The 23140-nt window shown below is 35.2% G+C and overlaps 1 protein-coding gene across 5 annotated transcripts; it reads right to left on the bottom strand.

The window, feature by feature from the left end:
- Positions 1-835: 835 nt before the first annotated feature.
- ZUP1 (zinc finger containing ubiquitin peptidase 1) lies at positions 836-22429 on the bottom strand. 5 transcript variants are annotated; one of them, XM_033418602.2, is made up of 10 exons: positions 21940-22429; positions 20175-20750; positions 17160-17270; positions 15310-15431; positions 13552-13720; positions 7120-7308; positions 6667-6832; positions 3871-4022; positions 2552-2772; positions 836-1057 (listed from the first exon to the last, which is right to left on the bottom strand). In XM_033418602.2, the coding sequence occupies exons 2-10, from the start codon at positions 20734-20736 to the stop codon at positions 1010-1012; spliced, it is 1740 nt and encodes a 579-aa protein (XP_033274493.1). In that variant the 5' UTR covers positions 20737-20750; positions 21940-22429; the 3' UTR covers positions 836-1009. The 5 variants fall into 5 exon arrangements, with proteins under 5 accessions (XP_033274493.1, XP_033274494.1, XP_004264738.1 ...); XM_033418603.2 differs by having other exon boundaries at positions 22166-22429; XM_004264690.3 differs by having other exon boundaries at positions 21996-22428.
- Positions 22430-23140: the final 711 nt, after the last annotated feature.

Raw genomic sequence — 23140 nt, 5'->3', positions numbered from 1 at the left:
TCATTCAAATAAGTTCTTGTTCATTTTTTCATGGGGCAGTAGACACTTATTGCTTTTCTTTTTTGTTATTTAATATCCATTTCTTCATCTACCCGGATTTCCTTTTGAGAAATTGCCTCTGTCCCATGGCATACAGTCACATGCTAATCAGATCTGCCCTCTCTGGAATCTGAAATTTGAGCAGACATTCTACCTCTGCTCCTAACCTGATTGACCCTGCTGTAAATTATGCCATATTCTAGCCCCTACTGTTGCCTTTGTTCTAGCAGAGTTCCCTAGTTACCTATGGATTCTGTGAGCTTCTGATAATTTGAATGAATTCTCTTCTGCTTAAATTGGCCAGAGTAGGATTCTAGCTTGCAACCTTTCATGGCAAATCCAACAGAATCTGAAAGTTTCTTTCCTACAGGACACATTAAACACAACACTCTACATCACCGTTGTATAAGTATGAGTGTAAATACTTAACAAAAGTAAATCCCTCTTTTTAGAGCTATGCCTATTAAATATTAAGGTTATTTCTAAGTAGTGAGGAGGGAATTTCATTACATATATAATACAGAAGAAAGCAGAATGCTATAATGGTAAGAGCCTGGAGGTGAGCAGTCTGGGTTCACACTCTGGATGATGACCACTTTCTTGTGCAAATTACTAATCTCTCAGAGTTTCAGCTTCCTCACAAGCTAATAACAGTACCTGTCTCACAGAACTATTTTGGAGATTAATTAATACACACAAAATACTGCGAATACCTAACACAAGTAAGAACCCAATAAATAGTCATATAATACAAAACCAGTTTCTGAAACATGGATAAGAAATATAAAACCCACAATGCAAACAAGATATTTTATTGGAATAACTACTAAACAATGGAGTACTAAAGGTATAATTTAGAATTTTAGAAATTAAACGGAGTATTTAGAGAATTCATATGTTGTATTAAAAGTTTAATATCTGAATTTGAAAAATAAAGTAAAATTCCACAATCACTGAAATGCTTATTTCTTCAAGGGATCTTCTCGGCTGTAAAGACTTGAGAAGCTTGTCTCCTGGCCTTGAAAAGAAATTTAAAAAAATATTAATAGTAAGGGAGAAGTCAATTAATTAAAGTATGTATTAATTTTATAATACAAAAAATCTGGAATTTTTTCCAAGATAATGAAAATTCCTTAAGGAATATTACAACTTCAAATTTAGGAAATTAGGAAAAACATTTTTAAAACCAAGCCATTAAAAAATTAAAGAAAATTCCAGATAAAGACAAAACACAAAGGATTAAAAAGAAAATAACACCTTTTTATGGAATAATGAATCAAAATTAAAAATCCTGGCTCAAAGTCAGAGAGAGGTAAAAACAGAGAGAAGGAGAGATAGAGATGGGGCTACAAGCAGAGAAACACCACCAAGGTCTCACTTTCCAAGACCAGAAAGCTAACAGCTAAATAAAATGTGCAGCTAGCCTCCATGATATTGGGTAGGCCAAAAAGTTCACTCAGGCTTTTCCATAACATCTTAACCCCACCTATGATGTCAAAAGTTATCGGTATATTGGTGAACAAGCATCTTGGTATTTTGTAACAGTTAAAATGAACCTCTAACTTTATTCAGCCAAATTAACGATAGGGTGAAAAAAATGAATGCAATTTTGGTATTTAAGTCATTGCAAAGAAACCTCTAACGTATCGTAATTAAACTGAAGAACCTCTTAAACAGTCCTTGCCTGTATATCCCAAGTTGTGATGCTGAAAAGATTACTCTAGCTCTATCTCTCATTTCAAACAATTTTAGTCCTTTCCCTCATGATCCTATTATTCTTCATAAATGCTCTTTTCTACTGCTCTATCTCTTCTCTCTTTAGAGGGAAACAAATGTGAAGTACTCTAATAGGGACATTTTTTTTTTCTTTAAGATTTGAGAACTGTGTATTTTCTAGACTTGATATGCTACCACATAGCTTCAGTTTATACAAATGGAGGGTTTCCAATTCCTAGGAATTCTTCTATAATGTACTACTCATCACTTAAATGCAAGGGGTAAAGAGGTAACTGTACTGAAGTTAATTTCTGGAATTGTATATATCCAATAAGTAAGTGTATGTGTCCTATTAGAGTACTTCACTCTCTCAATAGTGTGATATATATATCTCCAATAGTTCATCCAACATATCCAAGTGCCTAACACAGAGCCTCAGGAATCACTAGAATCACATATAATAAACAGTAATTATGAGACCAATATGAGTTAGAACTCCTTGGATTAAGTTAGCTTTTTCTTACCATATATGTTGCCATTTTTCATTACTCCCCTGACATTAAAAATTAAATTATGTATTATAAAATTAAATATTTTTGTGAAGCTCCAAGTAAAATATTTGACAAAATTAGGTACCATTTGAAATTTAAAGATGTTCATTCCAGAAATTAAATGACATACAAAATATCTTTGCCAACCTAATGTTACAGAATGAGGTGTTAGGAGTTAGCTAAAAATTTTATACTCTGAAGTCCAACCTGTCCAAGCTTCACATAATAAATATTTAGATACTTACAATTTTCTCCTCTGAAGAAAGAACACCCTCTACTGCCACTATCTGGTACTGCTTATGTTTTAAATTCCCCACAAATTTCCGAAGTTGCTTGACACTGCTAGCTTCCATGTCTTGTTTTAAGAGTTTCTGCATTTCTCGAGAAGGACATCCAGGATCAAATACTAGTAAACATAATGTTCGGTTTTTTCTCTCTTCAATTCCAACAACTGTTTGACTATGACCTATCAAAAAATCAAGTAAGAGCTATATATATATATGTGTGTGTGTGTGTGTGTGTGTATGTGTGTGTGTGTGTGATATCTACTTATATGTACAGCTATATACAGATATGTTACTATATATAAACACGCACATATATAGACACACTATATACACTTTCTATATATAGTGTGTGTGCACATGTGTATTTAGAATATAAATACAGTCAGTCCCTCTGACATATAGGTTATCTGAGTTCTTTCAGTTCTAAGACACTTTCAGTTTTCTTTGTTCAATTTTAGTTTTCTAAAGGCTTCATGGCAAAAAATTCTACTTTCACTATGCCGTATATTTTAGTTTTTCTTTCCTAATCCCATAGTCCTTCTTATTCAAATTATCTCAGAAGAATGGATTTGAAATTTACCTACTGAAGAACAAAAAGTCTCATGGTTCCAAAAGGTAAACAAGAGTCAATTTATACATACCAGAACTTCAATGGGAAGGGCTTAAACTTTCTAGCTTGTATCCTGAACAATGAAATTCCTAATATTTACTTCTCTTTCCTCCTGTCAATCCAAATCATCCATTCGACAAATTTTATGAATCCATATGCCAGGCACTATTCCATGCAGTTAGTGATACAAAAGCAAACAAAACAAATACTTCTGCCTTCATGGAGCTTATATTCTAATAGGAAGGAATTCTCCACAAACAAGGTAAATAGGTAAAGTTTATATATATCATGTTAGATAAAGAAAAATAAAGCAGGGAAGAGGGATAGGAAATGCCATTGTTGGAGGGGGGTAGAATAACAAGATGAATTTTTCAAAAAGATGGTCAGGGAAGGCCTCACTGAAGTGAGGTAAAGCCTTGGAAAATGTAAAGGATGAACAATAAAGGGAGAGTGAACCAGGTGGCCCTGAAGATACCAAGGACATCATCCATTACTGGAATGTGTCATGATGACAATACAGCTCTAAAAATAAGAGTAATGTCACAATACTCCTCTCCTCCCATTAATTATCAGAATCTTAACATATCCTAAAGCAAAAGCCAATTGCCTGTCTCATAAAAATAAATTGTCTTATAAGTTATACTTAGTATCTGTAAGTTATACTAACCTTGATGTTGAAGATAGATAGGAGGTTTAGATGTAAACAGTACTTTCGGACTCCCTTCTCTCTCTGAAGAATAGTAGCTCAATATCCATTCGAATAAGCGAGGGTGTGTACCCAAAGGGCCAGTTGACTTGTGAAAGTCAATAATACGACACCTATAAAAAAAATTGACAAAATGGATTATTTAGAAAAATATTAAAAAAAATTTTTTCATCAATGGAGTTATAAAATACAAAAAAATTCTTAATTTAGAATTAATTTTATTTCATCATCATTTTCTTAAGAAGAAATAAAAATTTTATTATTTATCTGAAAACTTATTTTATGAGGAAATTATTTAAATAACTTTTAAGGTTGATGACAGATATAAAAGTTACAAAAATTTTCTGACATATAAAACTTCCATTAGTAGTAAATGAGGGTCATACTTGATTTTTAAAAGTCTACCTATAACCTGAGACATAGGGACTTTTACTCCAAAGTCTCTAAACCCGATGATCAATTAGAAGCCGACCTCTAATTATAATTCCTCAACAGCCATTTGAAGCTATCAAAAATATCCTAAATATTTTTCCTGTCAGTTCTCTCAAATTTCAATAATAGACAAGAAAAGAATACCTGTAAAGATCATAAAAAACCTGTATGTACCCCCATCTATACATCTATCTATCTCCTATTTGGCAACAGACCATGGTGGTATTGTTTCCTCAAGAGGAAGTCAACCATGAATAAACCAAACTATTTTAAACAGGAGCACTATTTACACTTCTCAACAACTATTTTAAAAAAGGTCAAATATAAGTAAAAGCAATTAATATAGAGTCATGAAGCTTAAGGCAAACTTTCCATTAAAGATGATCATAAGCATCTATCTCCGATGTCTCTTGAAAGCCGAGGTCCGCCAATCAGCTTTTTAGTGCCTCATTCTTCACTTTAGGAACAGACAGCTAAGGATTTTTAAAAGTTACAAGAAAGCCTTCCAAATGGAAAAGACTAAAATAAATAGACATGAAAGCAATTTAACATGGAGGATACAGAAAAATGCAAGGAATAGAAAAAAAGAAAATGTTGGAAAAAAATTTTACAACCATAAAAGAATAAGATGGTATGAAATTACCCCTTAAAATTAAAAACATGATTGTTAAAATAAAAATTTCAATAGAGTAGCTGGGAGATAACGTTGAGTAAATTTAGATAGTAAAACAAAATCAAAGAAAGTCAAAGAAGTTCAGTGGCCAACTAACAGGAGTTCCAGAAAGAAAAATAAAGAAAATGGAGGGATCATAATTATCAAACAACATTTAACCTCTAAGCTCTTACTACATGCCAGTCATAGTCCTAAGGACATTATTATCTCATTTAATTATCACTACAACTCTATGAAGCAGTAACTATTTACATGTTCTTTTATCAATGGTGGGACTAGGACAAGTTAAGTCGTAGAGCTAGCAGGCAGAAAGCTAGAATCAATTGTAGGCAATCTTACTTCAAAAAGTCTAAGCCCTTAACCACTATACTGAGATCTTATAGCCTACAATTCCAGATTCAAAAGGAAAAACAAATGCCCAACACAATGAATCAAAGCCCCACATCCAATGGTGAATTTTCATAGTATCAGGGCTAAGAAAAGATGCAAAAAAACTTCCAGAGAAAATAAATAGGTTATACACAAAGGAACAAAAATCAGATGGCAGCTTACCTTCTCTTTAGTAATACTGATTGCTAGAAGTCAACAGAGTAACAACTTGATCTGATTTGAAAATGATTTTGGGTTAAGAATAATACAGCCACACAAACTATCACTTACGTAATAAGACTAGGTACCATTTCTTAGAAGGCTAATAAAGGAAGTGTTCAAGCAAAAGAGAGTAATCCAAAAAAGAGAGAGACATGGAATCCAGGAAAAATCCAGGACCCAATTCAAGAAAACAGTGAAGAAATGCAACATGATTAGAGCTGTGGAAGGGATCTAGAAGGCAAATAATGCAGACTAGAGCAGAGGAAAGACAGCTTCAAGAAAAAGGTGTCCAGGAATAAGGAGCACCTCAGATTTCATGATAAATGGAGTTTTTGGAAAAATTTGACCATGATGCAGCCAAACTGTAAAACGGAAAAGGAAAGGCAATTCTTAACTCAAAGAAAATTTTAAAAAGCTTTTCAGGAAAGATATAAAATCAGCAATGAATAATATTTACACAGTCATGATGTAAACCCTGACTTTAACTTAATAAAAACTGAGATTTAACCATATTACAAAAATTGAGGGGAAACAGATGGGAGATATAAGGAGAATGCAATAGACAATGTCTAAAAGTGACAAACCAAGAAAAGGCCATGAAAGCATATTATTTAAAAACAATATAAGTGGGCTTCCCTGGTGGCGCAGTGGTTGAGAGTCCACCTGCTGGTGCAGAGGACACGGGTTCGCGCCCCGGTCTGGGAAGATCCCACATGCTGCGGAGCGGCTGGGCCCGTGAGCCATGGCCGCTGAGCCTGCTCGTCCGGAGCCTGTGCTCCGCAACGGGAGAGGCCACAACAGTGAGAGGCCCGTACCGCAAAAAAAAAAAAACAAAAAAAACAAAAAAAACAATGGAAGTGACAGCTGCCTCTGAGAGACAGGACTTGAGAATAGATAAGAGCATGAAATGGGGAATGAGTTGCTGGTTTTCATTGTAAGTCTTTCATTTTAATGCTACTTAAAATTTTATTTTTTAACTATCCCTTTGATTAAAAAAAACCACAATAACAAAAATTTCCCAGATATGACAATAACATTAACTTGGTTTTTTAGGTACATACTTTATCCTTAGGGAGGTCAGGAGTGTATATACTTCACATGCTCCAATCCAGGCCTTTGTTCCCTGTAACCTGTTATTAAGTTGAGAGGCACCCTGGGGATCAAAACCTTCCTTCCATGCATCTTCAATCATAGACTGAATTTTTGGAATGCAAGGAACTGACATACCTAAAATTATACAAAGCAAATATGTAATATGACAGTAAAGTACTGAATAATATCATTTAGCAGTACACCATACATTCTACAGGAACCTACAGTTTTTATGCCATTATTTCTGACATCTTCTACCATACCATTTTCTCTTCCTTCAACCAGAATTCAGGTTTTTAATGTAAATATCCACTAAAATACATCTTTATTAAAGCTATTAATTGTGCCTACTATATATTAATTCATTCCACATCAAATGTACTTTATCAGATGATAAGTTCAGGGTATCGTATTTCACATACCTTTCAAGCAATCATCATAAGCATCATTTTGTAATAATGATGAAAGCAGCATTTGGAAATTTCTGTAACCACAACCCCAACCTTTGTCACCAAAAGATGACTGAAAGTGATCCACTACTGTAGAAAGCCACACACGCCTCACATCTGTGGCAGCATTCTGATAATACCTATAAAGTGCTTCCATAATTCCTAAAGTGAAAAAGAGATTTAGAAAGTTTAGAGGAATATCATCTTTCTATGGCTGTCTCATATATTTCTAATATCAGCGTCTTTCTCAAGGGCCACATCTAAATCCTGTCGATTCCATCTTCTTTATCTTTTTACTGATATAATCTTGGTTATTGTCCTGCTTATTTACTACTATGAGAGTTTCCTAATACTAGCATATTACTTATTATGCTGAATTGAAACTGTTTGCTTCCTTCACTTCTGCATCTGCAGGGCCAGCACATAAAAGTACACTGCTGAATGAATGTTCTTGACCCCCCATTTTATTATACATTCTGCTGGACATCATTCTTTCTGAAGCTCAGTCCTAGTCAATTTGCTCTCAATTTAAAAACTTCAATAGCTTCCTATTACCCATGGAATAGTTTTAATCCATGGTATATGAAGCCCACAGCAGGCTATCCTCTAACTTATCTTTATTTCAAACCACTCTTCTTGCCACAATTTTGGCTGTGGCCTAACTGAACATGATTTTGACCATGGAGTTTTCATTCAATTACAATATTTACTAAGCACTTTTAAAATACTTAGCACTATGCTAAGCATTGAGGATACAAAGTATTATGACAATATTCCTTAAAACCTCCTGGACCCAGATTATAATAAGTGCTATAGCATGAATAACAAGGTGTTAGGACAGGGTACATCTGATTCTATCCCTTTCCTCCTTCTAGTAACTCTCCCTATATTTCAAAATCCTACTGATACCTTCAGAAGCAAATGCTACAGTCTTTGTAAACACTTTTCCTGATTCCATAACCCCAAACAAAAAGGTCCTCTTTTTCTGAACAATCACTACATTTTACTTGTGCCTCCTAGGTACTGGTCATATTTCATGGCAGAATTCTACAGTTCTTTGTGCATACTTTACAGACTCTGGGAAGCTTATTGGCAGGAAAATCTTATTTGGATAGCCCATACTTTCTCACATAGAACATGGCACCAAAAAGGCAATCACTAAATACTTTACTTGAATGAAGATTATCCTATAGGAAAATGGGTTTTTGTCTTTAAGAAGGCAGAGTCAATAAATCAAAACAATTAAAGGAACCAAGAGTTGTAGCTGTGCCTACACTATGAAGGACAGAAATATAGACTATTATAACCATTTCCAGGGAACTTAAAAAGATTAGACTCACCGTCAAGAAAAAGAACAATTAAAATGCTATATAACTGAGTACTAAATGTTGTAGCATGGAATGGGTACTCTAGGAATTCAGAGAAATTAATGTGAGATTCAGTATCACAGACTTTGATAAAGAGATCAAGATTTGAGAGACATTTAAGAGTGAGGTGGAATAATAGAAAAATAGGGAAAAAAAGTAATGTACATTCTAATATACTTTGGCATAGTTATTACTAACTCAATGATGCCTCATTGTGTATGTAATACTGTCCTAGTAACCACATCATAGCACTTGCTTTTAAAGGAAAATTTCCTCATAATTAAAGTTCTTTATTTCTTAGCACCTAAATGTCTTTAGATATTTTCCAAGATGAATGTACCTTCTGTTAAATTCTATTCTATTCTATATAGAATATAGAATGTTAAAATAATGAGACTCTTCAAATGAGAGCAGCTTCAGTTAACATCTGCATAACTAACAAAAAATACAAATTTTATTTGGAAGTCTGGATTTCCTGGATCTGGATTTCTTTTTCCTTCCCAAGGTTAGGGAAGTTTTCAGAGAGCCAGTGTCTCCTGGAGGGGAGCCTTACACACGGCTGGTGTCCTGGTTTTTACGCCTGGTACCCCAGCTTTCACAGCTGCCACCCTGACAGCCTGATTCTGGTGGCCAGGAGGGCTTGCATTCCTGGGTCTCACAGGACTATGGCAATCGGGAAGACAATTCTTAGAAGGCCGCCATCTCCAGGGCACTGCACAGACAAAAAACTGAGGCATATCCCCAAGTCTTTCTCTGAAGGCAGCCTCTTTCTTTGTCTTAGAGATTCAGCCTGGGGGGCAAGCTTCAGGATTGGCACATATCTAGTGGACTAGGGAGCTGCTCTCAAGGAACGAAGGCTGTGGATGCCACCTTGGCATTCTCCCTCTTACTCCAGCTTACCAGTAACTTCCAGAAAAGAGCCCATACACTTGTGTGCAACCCTGATTTTTGCGATTGTCACCCAGGGGACACTGCCATATCACCTGGTCAGCAGGCCTTATACTAGCAGTCCAACAGGACTGTATATATTTGCATACTTTTGAAAGCTGTTGCAGCCACTATTGAAAACAGTATGGAGGTTCCTCAAATAAATAAAACTAGAACTACCATATGATCCAGAAATTTCACTACCATATGACACAGCAAGCCAATCTGTTTCAGAAGAAAACAAAAATACTAACTTGAAAAGATATATGCACCCCTATGTTCACTGCGTAACGGTTTATAATAAACAAGATATAGACCCTAGGTGTCCACTGAAGGATGAATGGATAAAGAAATTGTGGTACACATACATACACGCAAAGGAATGCTACTCAGCCAGAAAAGAGAATGAAATTTCACCATCTGCAACAACATGGATGGACCTGAAGGGTAATAACGCTTAGTAAAATAAGTCAGAGAAAGACAAATACTGTATATTATCACTTATATGAGGGATCTAAAAAATAAAACAAAGGAATGTAACAAAACAGAAACAGACTCACATATATAGAGAACAAATCAGTGGTTAACCAGTGTGGAGAGAGAAGGAAAAAGGGGCAAAATAGGGGTAGGGGGTTAAGAAGTACAAACTACTATGTATAAAATAAATAAGCTACAAGGATATATTATACAGCACAAGGAATATAGCCAATATTTTATAATAACTTTAATCTAAAAAGTACTGAATCACTATGTTGTATACCTGAAACTAATATAATATTGTAAATCAACTATACCCCAATAAAAAAAAAATTAATGTAACAACAACAACAAAAAACAAAATGAGAAGAGATAACACACACATACATACATACAATGGAATATTATTTAGCCACAGAACAGAATGAAATCTTGCCATTTGTAACAGTGGAGGGACCTTAAGGGCATTATGCTAAGTGAAGTAAGTCAGACAGGGAAAGACAGATACTGCATTATCTCTCTTACATGTGGAATCTAAAAACACAACAACAAAACAACAACCACCACCACAATAAAAACAAGCTCATGGATACAGGGAACAGACTGGTCTTTGCCAGAGGCAGGATGTGGGGGGATGGGAGAAATGAGTGAAGGGAGTAAAAAAAAATCTTTAGCACTAAATCGATTACTTCTAAATAAAAAGGACACAGTACATTACAGGTCAGTGTTCTTCAATCTTTTACAGATATATTTATTTTAAATTATACATACACTACTATATTCTCCAGTAACTCTAAAACATATGTATAAACAGAAATTAAAGGATACCATAAATTAAAGACAAGTAGAAGTTCTAATATTTTCTTCCTATATACCCTAATGCATCATATTACACATCTGCTGGGAAGTCCTATCCTGTATGGAAACTTTCTGCAGGGAGACCCTTGAAGTATAAAGACAGCCTTCAGACACAGACGTATGGATATATGAAAATATGACATATGTGTTACAAATACATGGAGACAGTACAGATTTGCTAAGTGGTACTGAGATAAACAAGCAATAACAACTTAGTATTATAAGTATCACTACAAATAAGGGGAAAAATTAGATCCATACCTTCTCTTTCGCTCACTCAACTTTTTCCCTCCTTCCCTCTCTCTCACACAGACATATGCACAAATAAATTCCAAGTTGATTAAAAGTCAAAATATGAAAAGCAAGGTATAATTTTTTTTTTTAGTAACGGCTACTTTATTTTATTTTATATTTTTGGCAGTGCCGCTTGCGGGACCTTAGTTCCCCAACCAGGGATCAAACTTGTGCCCCCTGCAGTGGAAGTGCGGAGTCCTAACCACCAGACCACCAGGGAATTCCTGAATATGAAAAGCAGGCATAAATTTTTCTTTTGTTTTGTTCTATTTTTTTTAATTTTAGTTTATTTGATTGAAGTACAGTTGATTTACAATGTGTTAATTTCTACTGTACAGCAAAGTGACTCAGTTATACATATAATATTCTTTTCCATATTATGGTTTATCACAGTGAGTTGATTTTTATGTGCTAAAATCACTTCCAGTTGGCATAAAAAAATACCATGATCTATGTGAAGGAGCTATCTTTTTAAAAAAATATATACTTTTTTAAAAACTTTTAATTTTATATTGGAGTATAGCTGATTAACAATTTTGTGATAGTTTCAGGTGTACAGCAAAGTGATTCAGTTATACATATACATGTATCTATTCTTTTTCAAATTCTTTTCCCATTTAGGTTGTTACATAATATTGAGCAGAGTTCCTTGTGCTATACAGTAGGTCCTTGTTGGTTATCCATTTTAAGGGTATAAATATTTAAAGACAATATAAAGGGATATGTTTATGATCTCAAAGATGGGGGGGTTTCTTAAACAAGACACTTAGAAAACAAATAAAGGGAAAGATTAAGAAATTCAATTATATTCAAATTTAAAATTCTGTCTAATTGAAGACACCATGTACAAAATTTAAAGGCAAATTATAGATTTGAAGAAGATATTTGCTCCTCATATAATCAATGAAGAATTAGTATCCTGAATACTTAATGGACTTCCAAAAATCAATAAGAAAAGGACAAACAACCCAACAGAGAAGGGGAAAAGGAAGGGACTAGGTTATTTACAGAAGAAACTAACTCAGGAGTAATCCGAGAAATACAATTAAGAGATGTATCCTCCTCTCATGCCCTATTAAATGGCAAAAATTAAAAAGTGTCACGATACAAAGTATAAGTCAGAACACACTGATGCTAATGTAGATTACAACCATTTTAGAAAACAACTCCATAATACCCTTAACAAAGTTAATTATGCAAATACCCTTTAATCTAGTATTTCCAGTCTGGATGTTAGAGAAACTCTTGAGGGGGAAACCTGTTCACAATTTGTAAGAATAAAACACTGGAAACAACCTAAGTAATACAAGGAAATTCTATACAGCAATCAAAATGAATGAAGTACAGTTATAAGAATCAATATATTTAAGCAAATCCAATTAAAGCATACATATTGTATACCAATTTACACATAGTTTAAAATATAAAAGATTATGTATTATTATGGAAACCCACATATAAGATAAAATTATTAAAACATATATGAGACTGATAAATACCAAATTCAGGATAATGATTCCCTTTGTGGAGGACAGAAATCAGAATGAATGAGGGGTACGCAAGGGGTTTAAAATACATATGAAAGGGTTTACAGCTTTAAAACATTAAATTTCATAAAAACTGGGTGGTGGGAACAAAGCTGTTTCCATATAATTTGGTTTTTTTTTAAACTATACTAACAGACATGTTAAAAAAAAATGTTAAAAACATCAGGAAAAATAGCATTCTTTGGAACAAGACAGATCTGATTGTGAATACCAGCTGGGCCAATAACTAGCTATGTAACCTTACCTTGGGAAAGTAATTTAACCTAAGTCACAATGACCTCATCCAGAAAAATCGAACAGTACACAAGATTTTTCTTTTGAGAGTTACATGATACAATATATATAAAGGTCTTAGTATCTAAAACTGTACTGAACAATACGGTAGAAACTATTTACAGGTGGCTATTTGAACACCTGAAGTGTGGCTTGTCCAAACTGAGATGCCCTGCAAACTAAAATACACATTGGATTTTGAAGAATTGTAAAACATCCCATTAACAGTTTTTAATACCTATTACATGTTGACATATTATGGACACGCTGGAAAAATATTAAAATTAATTTCACCTAGTCCTTTTTACTTTTTCTAATGTGACTACTGGAAATTTAAAATTATTTATGTGGCTCACATTCTACTAGACAGCAATTGTCTAGAACATAGTAAGCACTTAAAAACTTTTCTAAAAGGTTTGTTTCCAAATGTCAAATAAATTGACACAATATAAAAGTGAATTATTTTTAAGTGAATTATTTACTATAAAAATAAAAGTTCAGGAGTTTTAAAACAACAAACAAAAAATTACTTGAACACACAGTCTCACCTAAAACTATATAAACTATGGGTTATGAAAATTACACAAAATTCAAATAATTCTGATTATTACTTCAGTGTGTATGGAATATTAAAACCATGATTTGGATGTTTAAATACTCACCAGAAGTTTTTGTTTTTCCATCATCAATACCAATAGCTAGTGATTCCATCATATCAGCTTTTCTTCTATGAAATTCAGATGGATGCATTCTTCCCCTATTTACTTCTATCTCCATATTTCGTAGCTGCTGTTGCTTGTACCCTCCAGAATTATTTAAACCATATTGTCTCTATTGAACATAAAAACAAATGACTTAATTTTTATGTCCCTTTACATTAATGAGGATGGAAACTTCCTACTATTTTTTATATCTGGAAATATATTTTGAAACATTCTGGTTTATAGACATTTATACAAGTCAACTTAAAGATTTTTATGAAAAATAAATCACACACAAAAAAATCCCTAAGTTAATAATAGCCTTTCTCTACAAACAACCATCATGGTAAGAGACTTGTTTTCCTTGTAGTAGGGAAAGTAGAGAATCCTGTCTTCCTACTAATGGTACTGTGAAAGGCAGATGAGTTCTGACCATACTGCTGATTTTTTCAAGACAACCTGTCAGTACTTGCTATTTGGTTCCTAGGCTAGCCTACAAAGGCCTACTTAATCCATAATTCATTCAGGTATTCATTCTATGTAGTGAATGAACTATGTTTTTGCACACTGACAATAATATGTTAAAACAGCCCCTATGGAAAACATTTCTGAGATCTGAACAAGTAACCTGCAAACTTACATAATAAACTCCCTTAAACACCGAAAAGTTTTTGTATTGATAAATGTTTCAAAATTATATAAGGCAAAGACGACTTAGGAAAAGCCAACTTTCTTTTCTCCTCTGAATCCTGGTGGGAAAATAATTTTGCAAATAAATGAATCATGAATGAGAAAAATAGCCTAAATTAGATATTCCAAAGGAAGAATAGCCATGTCTAAGATACTGGAGAAAAAAAAGTAAGAGGTCAAATAAGATCAGGAAGATTATGATATGTACAATGCATATTAGTATTTTAAAGGCTTTGAGAAGACCCCAAGTACACAAACCTGTTTAAGTGGACACTTTCAAACCTATTCAATCATAAACCCTTTTTACTCATACATTACCCTATTAGCACATAGAAAAAGAACACTCAAAAACTATGTGAGCATTATTAACACAGATGACATCATAGTCTACAGCAAATTAGGTCTGAAAAAAGTAGAAAAAGATGTTAAAATTTTTAATGCATTAAAAATATAATAGATGCTACCAGTTTAGTTCAACAGATACCACCACTCACCTAAAAAAAATGAAGTCTCAAACATCATCAAAAAGCATTTTCCATTAAAAATGGTTCTTTCTAAATGCCTGAATTGCAATCACTAAAAGAATTTAAGACTCAGGAGACATTAATTCTAAGTTTCTGTTTTAAGTACCTATACAAACACTTAAAATTCCGAGTCTCAATTTCCTAATTTTTCCCATTGACATAGGTTTATATCCAGGCTTTACCATTTAATACTGCCAAACCCTGAGCAAGTTAAGCTACTTAAGTACTTTATGTCTCCATTTCTTCATCTTCTGTTAAAAAAAAAGTCTAAAATAACTTCATGGAGCAGTGAAGATTTTAAGATACTTTATACGAAGTGTTCACCCTAGTACATGACCAGAATGAGTACTTATAAATGGTGGCTGTTATGAACTATAAAAAATATATGTAAAAAAATATTTTGTATAATAAAGACAAAAATAATAGGCTGAAGGCTTGATAGCATGTTTGAAAAATAAGAACTCTAACCAAACCAAAATAATATAATTGCTATTAATCTTTGTACCTGCAGGTTCTGAAATTCTTCCATTTCTTGTCTTGATTCTTCAGATCTCCTCTTTCTGTCTTCTTCTTGTTGAAGCTGTTGAGCCAATTCCAGATCTCTAGAACACTGGACTCTATCCATACCTATTATACATTTTTAATGTTTAGAATAAAATAACTACTGAAATAAAGGCTCACTTATATGTTAATACATATTTTTTAAAAGGAGTAAATGCTATTATTTTGCCATTTATTCATGACTACGATGTCACAGAAACACTGAGAACAAATCTAGCAGAACTTGGACTGCTTCTGTAAGGGTATAACCTCCACTTAAATCGCTAATACTCGCTGAGTGTTTAGGCTGTGACAGGCACTTCTTATTAATTATCTCATTTGGATCCTCATAACAACCTTAGGAAGTTAGGTATTATTATCTACTAAGGAAACCAGAACTTAGAGAAATTAAGTAGCACCCTTGAGCAGTGCCCCTCATTAACAAAAATAAGGCATATTGGTTTTTAAAAGAAATACTAGGGGGAGGAAGGAAATAATAAAGAAGGTAAAAATATAAGTTTGCAAAGTACAGATATTAGATTGTAACTTAATTACAGTCTGACCCCTAAGCAAATAGTACAACTATGGAACATCTTGCCCTTTTTCCTCTCTACCCAGTGTCCCACAGATCCATTAGTGAGTGTCTTCTGGCCAGCATCTCCTTGACCTCCCAATTTGATGGTTTAATTATGTATTTGAATATTCTTTCTTTCCTTTCAAATCTCTCAGCCTCTGCTACATCTTCCTAATTTGTCCCTACTTCCACTGGTAGAAATATGCAATTCAAAACTGATTCTTAGCATACTTCTGAAGCTATCAACAGTGATTCACTCAGACCATATTTTTCTCTCATTACCCACTACAGGCTTACAGAATAATTTATGTACCCATACAAAGCTTATCATAAACAAAGTAAGAACTATTAGACTCTCAACTTCAGAGATTTATTCTTCCATAGTAATTAGTAAAGAACCACCACAGTAGAGAACTGTTCCATCTTTACTCCAGTAATTCTCATCTTCGTATTAGGCTGAGTGAGCAGGTAATGCTGTCCCTGGACATCACTAAGTGGTGCTAGGATCATTGATAATGAACACTAAAAACCCCTGCATTAACAGGAGATATCTATGTACCCTAAGAAACTGAAATCCAGTAGAACACAATTGGTTTCTCTTTAGGTCTACATTACATTTTGTTTCAATGGAATTGTGAAAATCATATAGGATCTTTCCACTTCTAAGGCACCCTCATGATTACTTAATCAATACCACTATTAAAAAAATAGGGGACAGAGGAAAACTTTAGAATCTCTTATAAAACTAGTAGGTGGTAATAAAGAAACTAGAAGAGTATCTGAAAATGCACTTGAAAAACTTTTAAGTCTCATAGTTCATATTCTTTTTAAAATTATATGTGCCATATGGCAGCTTCCTAGTTCATAAACAATTTTTACTGACAAGATGCTAAATTCAACTACTTCCAGCTGCTGAAAGAATGGTCTCAACTTATAAATCAAAAAGATTTTTTAAATTGTACAATATTTCACTGTCTTCTAAATACTGATGTTCTAGGTCAAAACCCTGGATTCACACCCCTAGTTCAGTTGTTAGTCACAATAGTTCATCCTTTATAACTTTTCTGTGAAAGAACTTCTTTAAAAAGTTGAAGCGGTATTAGAATTTTTTAAGGGACAGATTTATTTTTAACCAGTGTGGGTTTTTTTTTCCCTCTATAACACTAATCCAAAAATTAGATAGTATCCTAGGAAGTAGAAATTAAATCATGACATTCTTATCTTTAAACATATAGGCATACCTTGTCCAAAGTTGCTTTCTTCCAAATGCAAGTCAACATGTTCTTGGAGAATATGGTAATTTGTACAGATGAGCCCACACATAGGGCAGTCATAGAGTGGTTGATTACAATCTGTATTAGAGATATAATTTAGTTGGTTTGATTTTTAAAACCTTAAAATTTTTCACCCCAAGTCAAAGACTCTACTACCCACTAACTTTATTAAATAAGTAAAAGCTCTTTGTAGTTGGATTTAAAGCAATTTTTCTACTTCTAGGGTCAAGATGAAAGCCTGAGCATAAGCACAAACCTCTTACAATAAAGGAAAATATTAATAATAAACATTTAGCTCCGTAGTCAAAACAAGAAAAGAAAAGGAAAAAGGAAAATCAAATGGTAAGTAGAGACCAGTTCAGATATGGACTTTGGGGGCTGGATTCTCAGTACCCTCCAAACTGCGTGGTGACATGCAGATTCAAGCATTCAGCAAAAAAGCAGGACACTGGGATCAAATGCCCTAGTTGGGAGCATGCCCAAGACAGAAGAAATGGTACCTCTACAAGACCAAGACCTGGCTGATACTGGGTACCGAAAATGTTATTATGTTATTAGGGAACTGCAAATTAAAACAAGATAACACTACACATATATTAGAATGACCAAAATCTGGACCACTGACAACACAAAATGCTGGCAAGGATGTGAGCAAGAGGACCTCTCATTCACTGCTGGTGGGAATGCAAAATGGTACAACCACTTTGGAAGGGTTTCGCAGTTTCTTATAAAACTAAACACATTGTCACCATATGATCCAGAATCATGAATTCCCTTGTATTTACCCAAATGAACTGAAAATTTCTGTCCACACAAAAACCGGTACATGGACATTTATAGCAGCTTTATTCATAACTGCCAAAACCTGGAAGCAACCAAGATGTCCTTCAGTAGGTGAACAGATAAATAAACTGTGGCACATCCAAAGGAATATTATTCAACGCTTAAAAAAAAAAAGAATGGGCTATCAAGCCATAAAAAGACATGGAGGAATCTTAAATGTACATTACTTAGTGAAATAAACCAATCTGAAAAAGCGACATACTGTATGATTCCAATTATATGACATTCTGGAAAAGGCAAAAATATGGATAGTAAAAAGATCAGTGGTTGCCAGGGGGAGGGAAGGATGAATAGGTGGCGCACAGAGGAATTTTAGGGCAGTGTGACTATTCTGTATGATACTAAATACTAAATGGTGGGTTCTTGTAATTATACATTCGTCAAAACCTGTAGAATAGGGCTTCCCTGGTGGCGCAGTGGTTGGGAGTCTGCCTGCCAATGCGGGGGATGCGGGTTTGACCCCAGTCTGGGAGGATCCCGCATGCCGCGGAGCGGCTGGGCCCGTGAGCCATGGCCGCTGGGCCTGCGTGTCCGGAGCCTGTGCTCCGTGACAGGAGGGGACGCAGCGGTGGGAGGCCAGCATACCGCAAAACAAACAAACAAAAAAAACCAAAAAAAAACCCTGTAGAATATATAACACCAAGAGTGAACCCTAATGTAAACTATGGACTTTGAGTGATATTGATGTGTCAATGTAGATTCACTGATTTTAACAAACTATCACTTGGTATGGGTTGTTGAATAATGGAGAAGGTTGTGAGGATAAGGGGACAGGGGGTATACGGGTAATCTCTGTACTTTCTACTCAATTTTGCTGTGAACCTGAAACTTCCCTAAAAAATAGCATTTATTAGATTTCAAAAAATGAATTTATGCACTCTCCTTAACCTTTTATAGAAATTAACTCAAATGAATCAGACTTAAATGTAAAATTCAAAACTCTAAAACTTCTAGAAGATAACGTGGGAAAGGTGACCTTGGGTCTGGCAAGGAGTTTTGATACAACACCAAAAGCACAACCCATGAAAGAAGAAATCAAGTAAGTTGAACTTCATTAAAAGTAAAAACTTCTGTGCTGTGAAAGACACAGAGAATGAAAAGACAAGCCTCAGACCAGGAAAAAATATTTGCATAAAACATTATCTGATAAAGGACTTGCATCCAAAATATATAAATTACTCTTAAAAACTCAATGGTATCAAAGAAATACATGATTCTAAATGTGTATGCACCAATAAAAGAGCCTCAAAATACATGAAACAAATCCTAATAGAGCTGAAAGGAAAAACAGACAAATACACAATTATAATTAGGGACTTCAACTCCCTTCCAAAAACCGGTAGAACTGCTAGACAGGAAATCAGCAAGGACATGGAAGATCTGAACACAATCAAACAACATACCCTAATTGACAAATATAGAACACTCGACCCAACAACCACAGAACACACATTTTTTCCCCAAGTGTCTATGGAACATGTGCTGAGATAGACCATATACCATACCTTAGGCCATAAAACAAGTTTCAAGAAATTCAAAAGAACTTAAACCATAAAGTTTGTTCTCTGATCATAACAGAATCAAACTAGAACTTGGTAACAAAATCTGAGTTCCAGACAGTTCAGATGCCACTGGGCTGGTGGTAAATAAAAGAATGGCCTCTGCAGGGCTTCCCTGGCGGCGCAGTGGTTGAGAGTCTGCCTGCCGATGCAGGGGACCCAGGTTCGTGCCCCGGTCCGGGAAGATCCCACATGCCGCGGAGTGGCTAGGCCCGTGAGCCACGGCCGCTGAGCCTGCGTGTCCGGAGCCTGTGCTATGCAACGGGAGCGGCCACAGCAGTGAGGGGCCCGCGTACCACAAAAAAAAAAAAAAAAAATGGCCTCTGCAAACTGGACTCTGAGTGTATTTCTCCTCAGAAAGTTTCTAAAACTATTTTCAATGTAGCTGAAACATTTACTATTTGCATCAAAACTCTTTTCCATTATTGTATTTTCATATTGCAATAATGGCAAATGAACAATGTTATAAACAAATTGAAAACACATTTGTAGTGATCTCATTTACAAATCAACTTTTGGGACACCACATATTAAACTGAGACTACTGCTACTTACTTATTATATAAAACGAATACTTTACCTTCTAATGGAGTGTCTAAAAGATCGGCATGCTCTGTTTTCACATGAGTTTCCATATCTTGACTACAACCTTCTATTTTTCCACAGAATGGACATTCAGGAGGACTATACATTGCTTCATAAATTGATCCTTTAATTTTGGTTCGGTCAGACTGTTTTTCCTTACTTTTCAGGAATTTTCTAGATTCAGTTAAGTTCTCTGAATGAAAGCCTTTATGTTTTAAAATACCATTGTTAGGCGGGCCTTGAGCTGAAATTTTCGGATGATTAGATGCACAAGCTGAATGAATACCTGAATTAACTTCCATTCTACACTGTAGGGTGCTGTCGTTCCTGCTATTGGAAGTTCCACACTGTACTGTATTAATCCTCTCAAAGTTTTTTTCTAGTTCATTTTGCTCAAAATGAGCAGTTTCAATATGAAAACACATTTCATCATAATTCACACCTGACAACTTGCAAAATGGACATGTAACTTCATTTTCCATGTGAACAATTAGGAGGTGAGTCTTCATGTCTGGTTCTGAGGTTACTGTTTCACCACATATATTGCAAGATAGCATGGTACAGCAGGTAACTAGAAAAGAATACAATATTATTTTAAGTTAGAAAGTAGAAGTTGAAGAAAATACATTTTATAAAATGATTTCAAGCAATTATATTTGTTATTTATAACTGGATTATTTAGATAAAGAAATTTTCAATGTACTTACTGTTCCTCAAATACACAAATTTATTTATAAATCACAACCAAAATTTCACTACTGTATTTCAAGTTTATGGTTTCGATAAAACAAAGGCAATAATAATGCAAATTAAAATAAATAATTTTTCAAAAATTCCAAAAAGTGTGTATCTGGACTGAGGTAGAGAAAAAATAACGTTTATAAACTTGCCCAGGTAAAATAAGTCAAGTAAGAGAAAACAAAGAGAAGAAAACTTACCAACTGATATATCTAAATAAAAAACTTTAAAGTTATTAACAATGAATTGGGTAAATAAATCTTTATAATAGCAGTTAACAGTTAAAGAGCTTTACATGTATCAAACCAATTCAAGCATCATTATTATCATTCTATATGGAGGAAACCCTGGCTCAGATATGTCACCAGCGCCAGAAAATGGTTAGCCAAAATGCTAACCCAGTCACTCTCCAGAGGCTGTACTCTCCACCCAAAGAAATAAAAGCAGAGTGAGCATCATAGAAAACAGCACTGATTCCAGAGTCAAAGAGAACTGGATTATCATCTCAGGTTTCATAATTTTAGGTGAGACATCTCACCTCTTTGAGGTTCGGTCTACAAAACGAGTTGTACTAAATCAGCAGTCATTTCTGGGTTTTACGGACAAATAATGTACTGGCTACTGACACAAAGGTGATTTTGCTAAAAGTAATTTTCAAAAAGCAATCACCATCACAACCTTTCTACTATAGACTACCGTTCAGCTAAAAACTATTCAGAAAACAAACAGGAAATGAAAAATAAGAAAATTATTCCCATCATTTAAATAAATGTAGCTTTCTAAGAACTCCCAACTTTGTCCTTTTTTCCATTTCCCTTCAGGTAAGTGAAAATAGTCTCTGATTTTAGATGAAAATTCTCCCAAACCCCCAGTGGGAAGAACGTCACACGCAGAGAAGTTTCTACGTTCCCCGGGCTGGGACACAACTGGACGCACAATGATGCGCTTCAACTCCCTAACACTTAGATCACAACAAGGGGATGAGAGAAGTACGGAGGCCGGCGAGAGGTGCCGGAGCCTACCCAAGGGTCCATGCCAGCAGCCCGGGCCAGGACAGGAAACCAGCCCCGATACTAACTGGGTCAAAGCGTTGGGCCCAGGGAACCTGGGCTGGACGGTCACTTCCTACTGGCCTGGACAGCCGGCCACAGGCCGGCCACACTGCCCTGTGCTTGGCTTCCTCTTCGGATCCCGCGGCTGACGCCGTCTGGCTTGCGGGCAGAGGAGTTCGTGCGCGGCGTCGATTACCTTTCCCGGCCTAAAAGACTGAGGCAGGCCCTCTTTCTACCCAGAGACTCACGGTGAACCGAGAAGAGAACCAGGGACTCCGAAAAGCTTCAGCCTCCAGGAACGAATTCAAAAAAGCTCTTTTTCTATTCCCCGGAAGGGAAGGACTCCCAGCATGCACCGCTTCACGCCAATCTGGGTTGTAGTGCATTCTGGGAGTCGTAGTCTTTTTGCATCTTCCCGACAAGGTTCCAACGCCTAATTTACGAGGAGAGGGCAAGTCCCAGGGCATTACACGAATCCACAATACCCACTATCCAGGGCCTGACTGAGTAGCACTCTATTACGTTATCAATAAAGGGCTTATAATGCTACAGCGTGCCAAACTCAGAGCTATGGAGGATGACAAAGACACGTTCTTGCCTCAAGGTTACAAGATAACGCTATCTTGATCCCTGAATTAAAAATATGAAACAGCTCTTGGGAATTAAAAAATACAATAGCAGAATTTTAAAAAAGACATCAATGGAGAGCTGTAGTATAGCCCAAAAAATTTCTCAGAAAAGAGAACAAAAAGAACAAGAGATGGAAAACAGGAGTTTCTTCAGGGAAGGAATCGTGTTATTTATCTTGCATATTCTGTGCCTAACACTACATGTAGAAAACAGTCTGTTTTCAATACTGCTTGTTCAACCCCAGGGTGGATTACAAGTCTATATATGTGTTATAATAATTTAGAGTACTTTATCTGGAGTTATTTATTTCATATATCAGTGACTACTTTTTTGTCAAAAATCCACAGATGTTACAGAATACAAAAATTTTAATAAATAGATAACTGAAACGCTTGAAACAAATGAAGCTCTATGAGGTTAAGATTTTTTTTTTTTGCGGAGCACAGCCTCCGGACGCGCAGGCTCAGTGGCTATGGCTCACGAGCCCAGCCGCTCCGCGGCATGTGGGATTCTCCCGGGCTAAGGCACGAACCCGTGTCCC

This window comes from Orcinus orca, chromosome 12, assembly GCF_937001465.1.
Source record: "Orcinus orca chromosome 12, mOrcOrc1.1, whole genome shotgun sequence".
Taxonomy (NCBI): Eukaryota; Metazoa; Chordata; class Mammalia; order Artiodactyla; family Delphinidae; genus Orcinus; species Orcinus orca.
This window is presented reverse-complemented; position numbering and strand designations above follow the sequence as displayed.

Bases quoted from the DNA above. Each gene is read 5' to 3' on its own strand.
- ZUP1 (XM_033418602.2), bottom strand. From the start codon at position 20,736: ATGCTATCTTGCAATATATGTGGTGAAACAGTAACCTCAGAACCAGAC. The intron at 15,432-17,159 runs GTATGCCTATAT...AATGTATAATAG, and splicing joins AGAAAGCAACTTTGGACAAG to GTATGGATAGAGTCCAGTGT. The intron at 2,773-3,870 runs GTTAGTATAACT...ATTTTTTGATAG, and splicing joins TATCTATCTTCAACATCAAG to GTCATAGTCAAACAGTTGTT.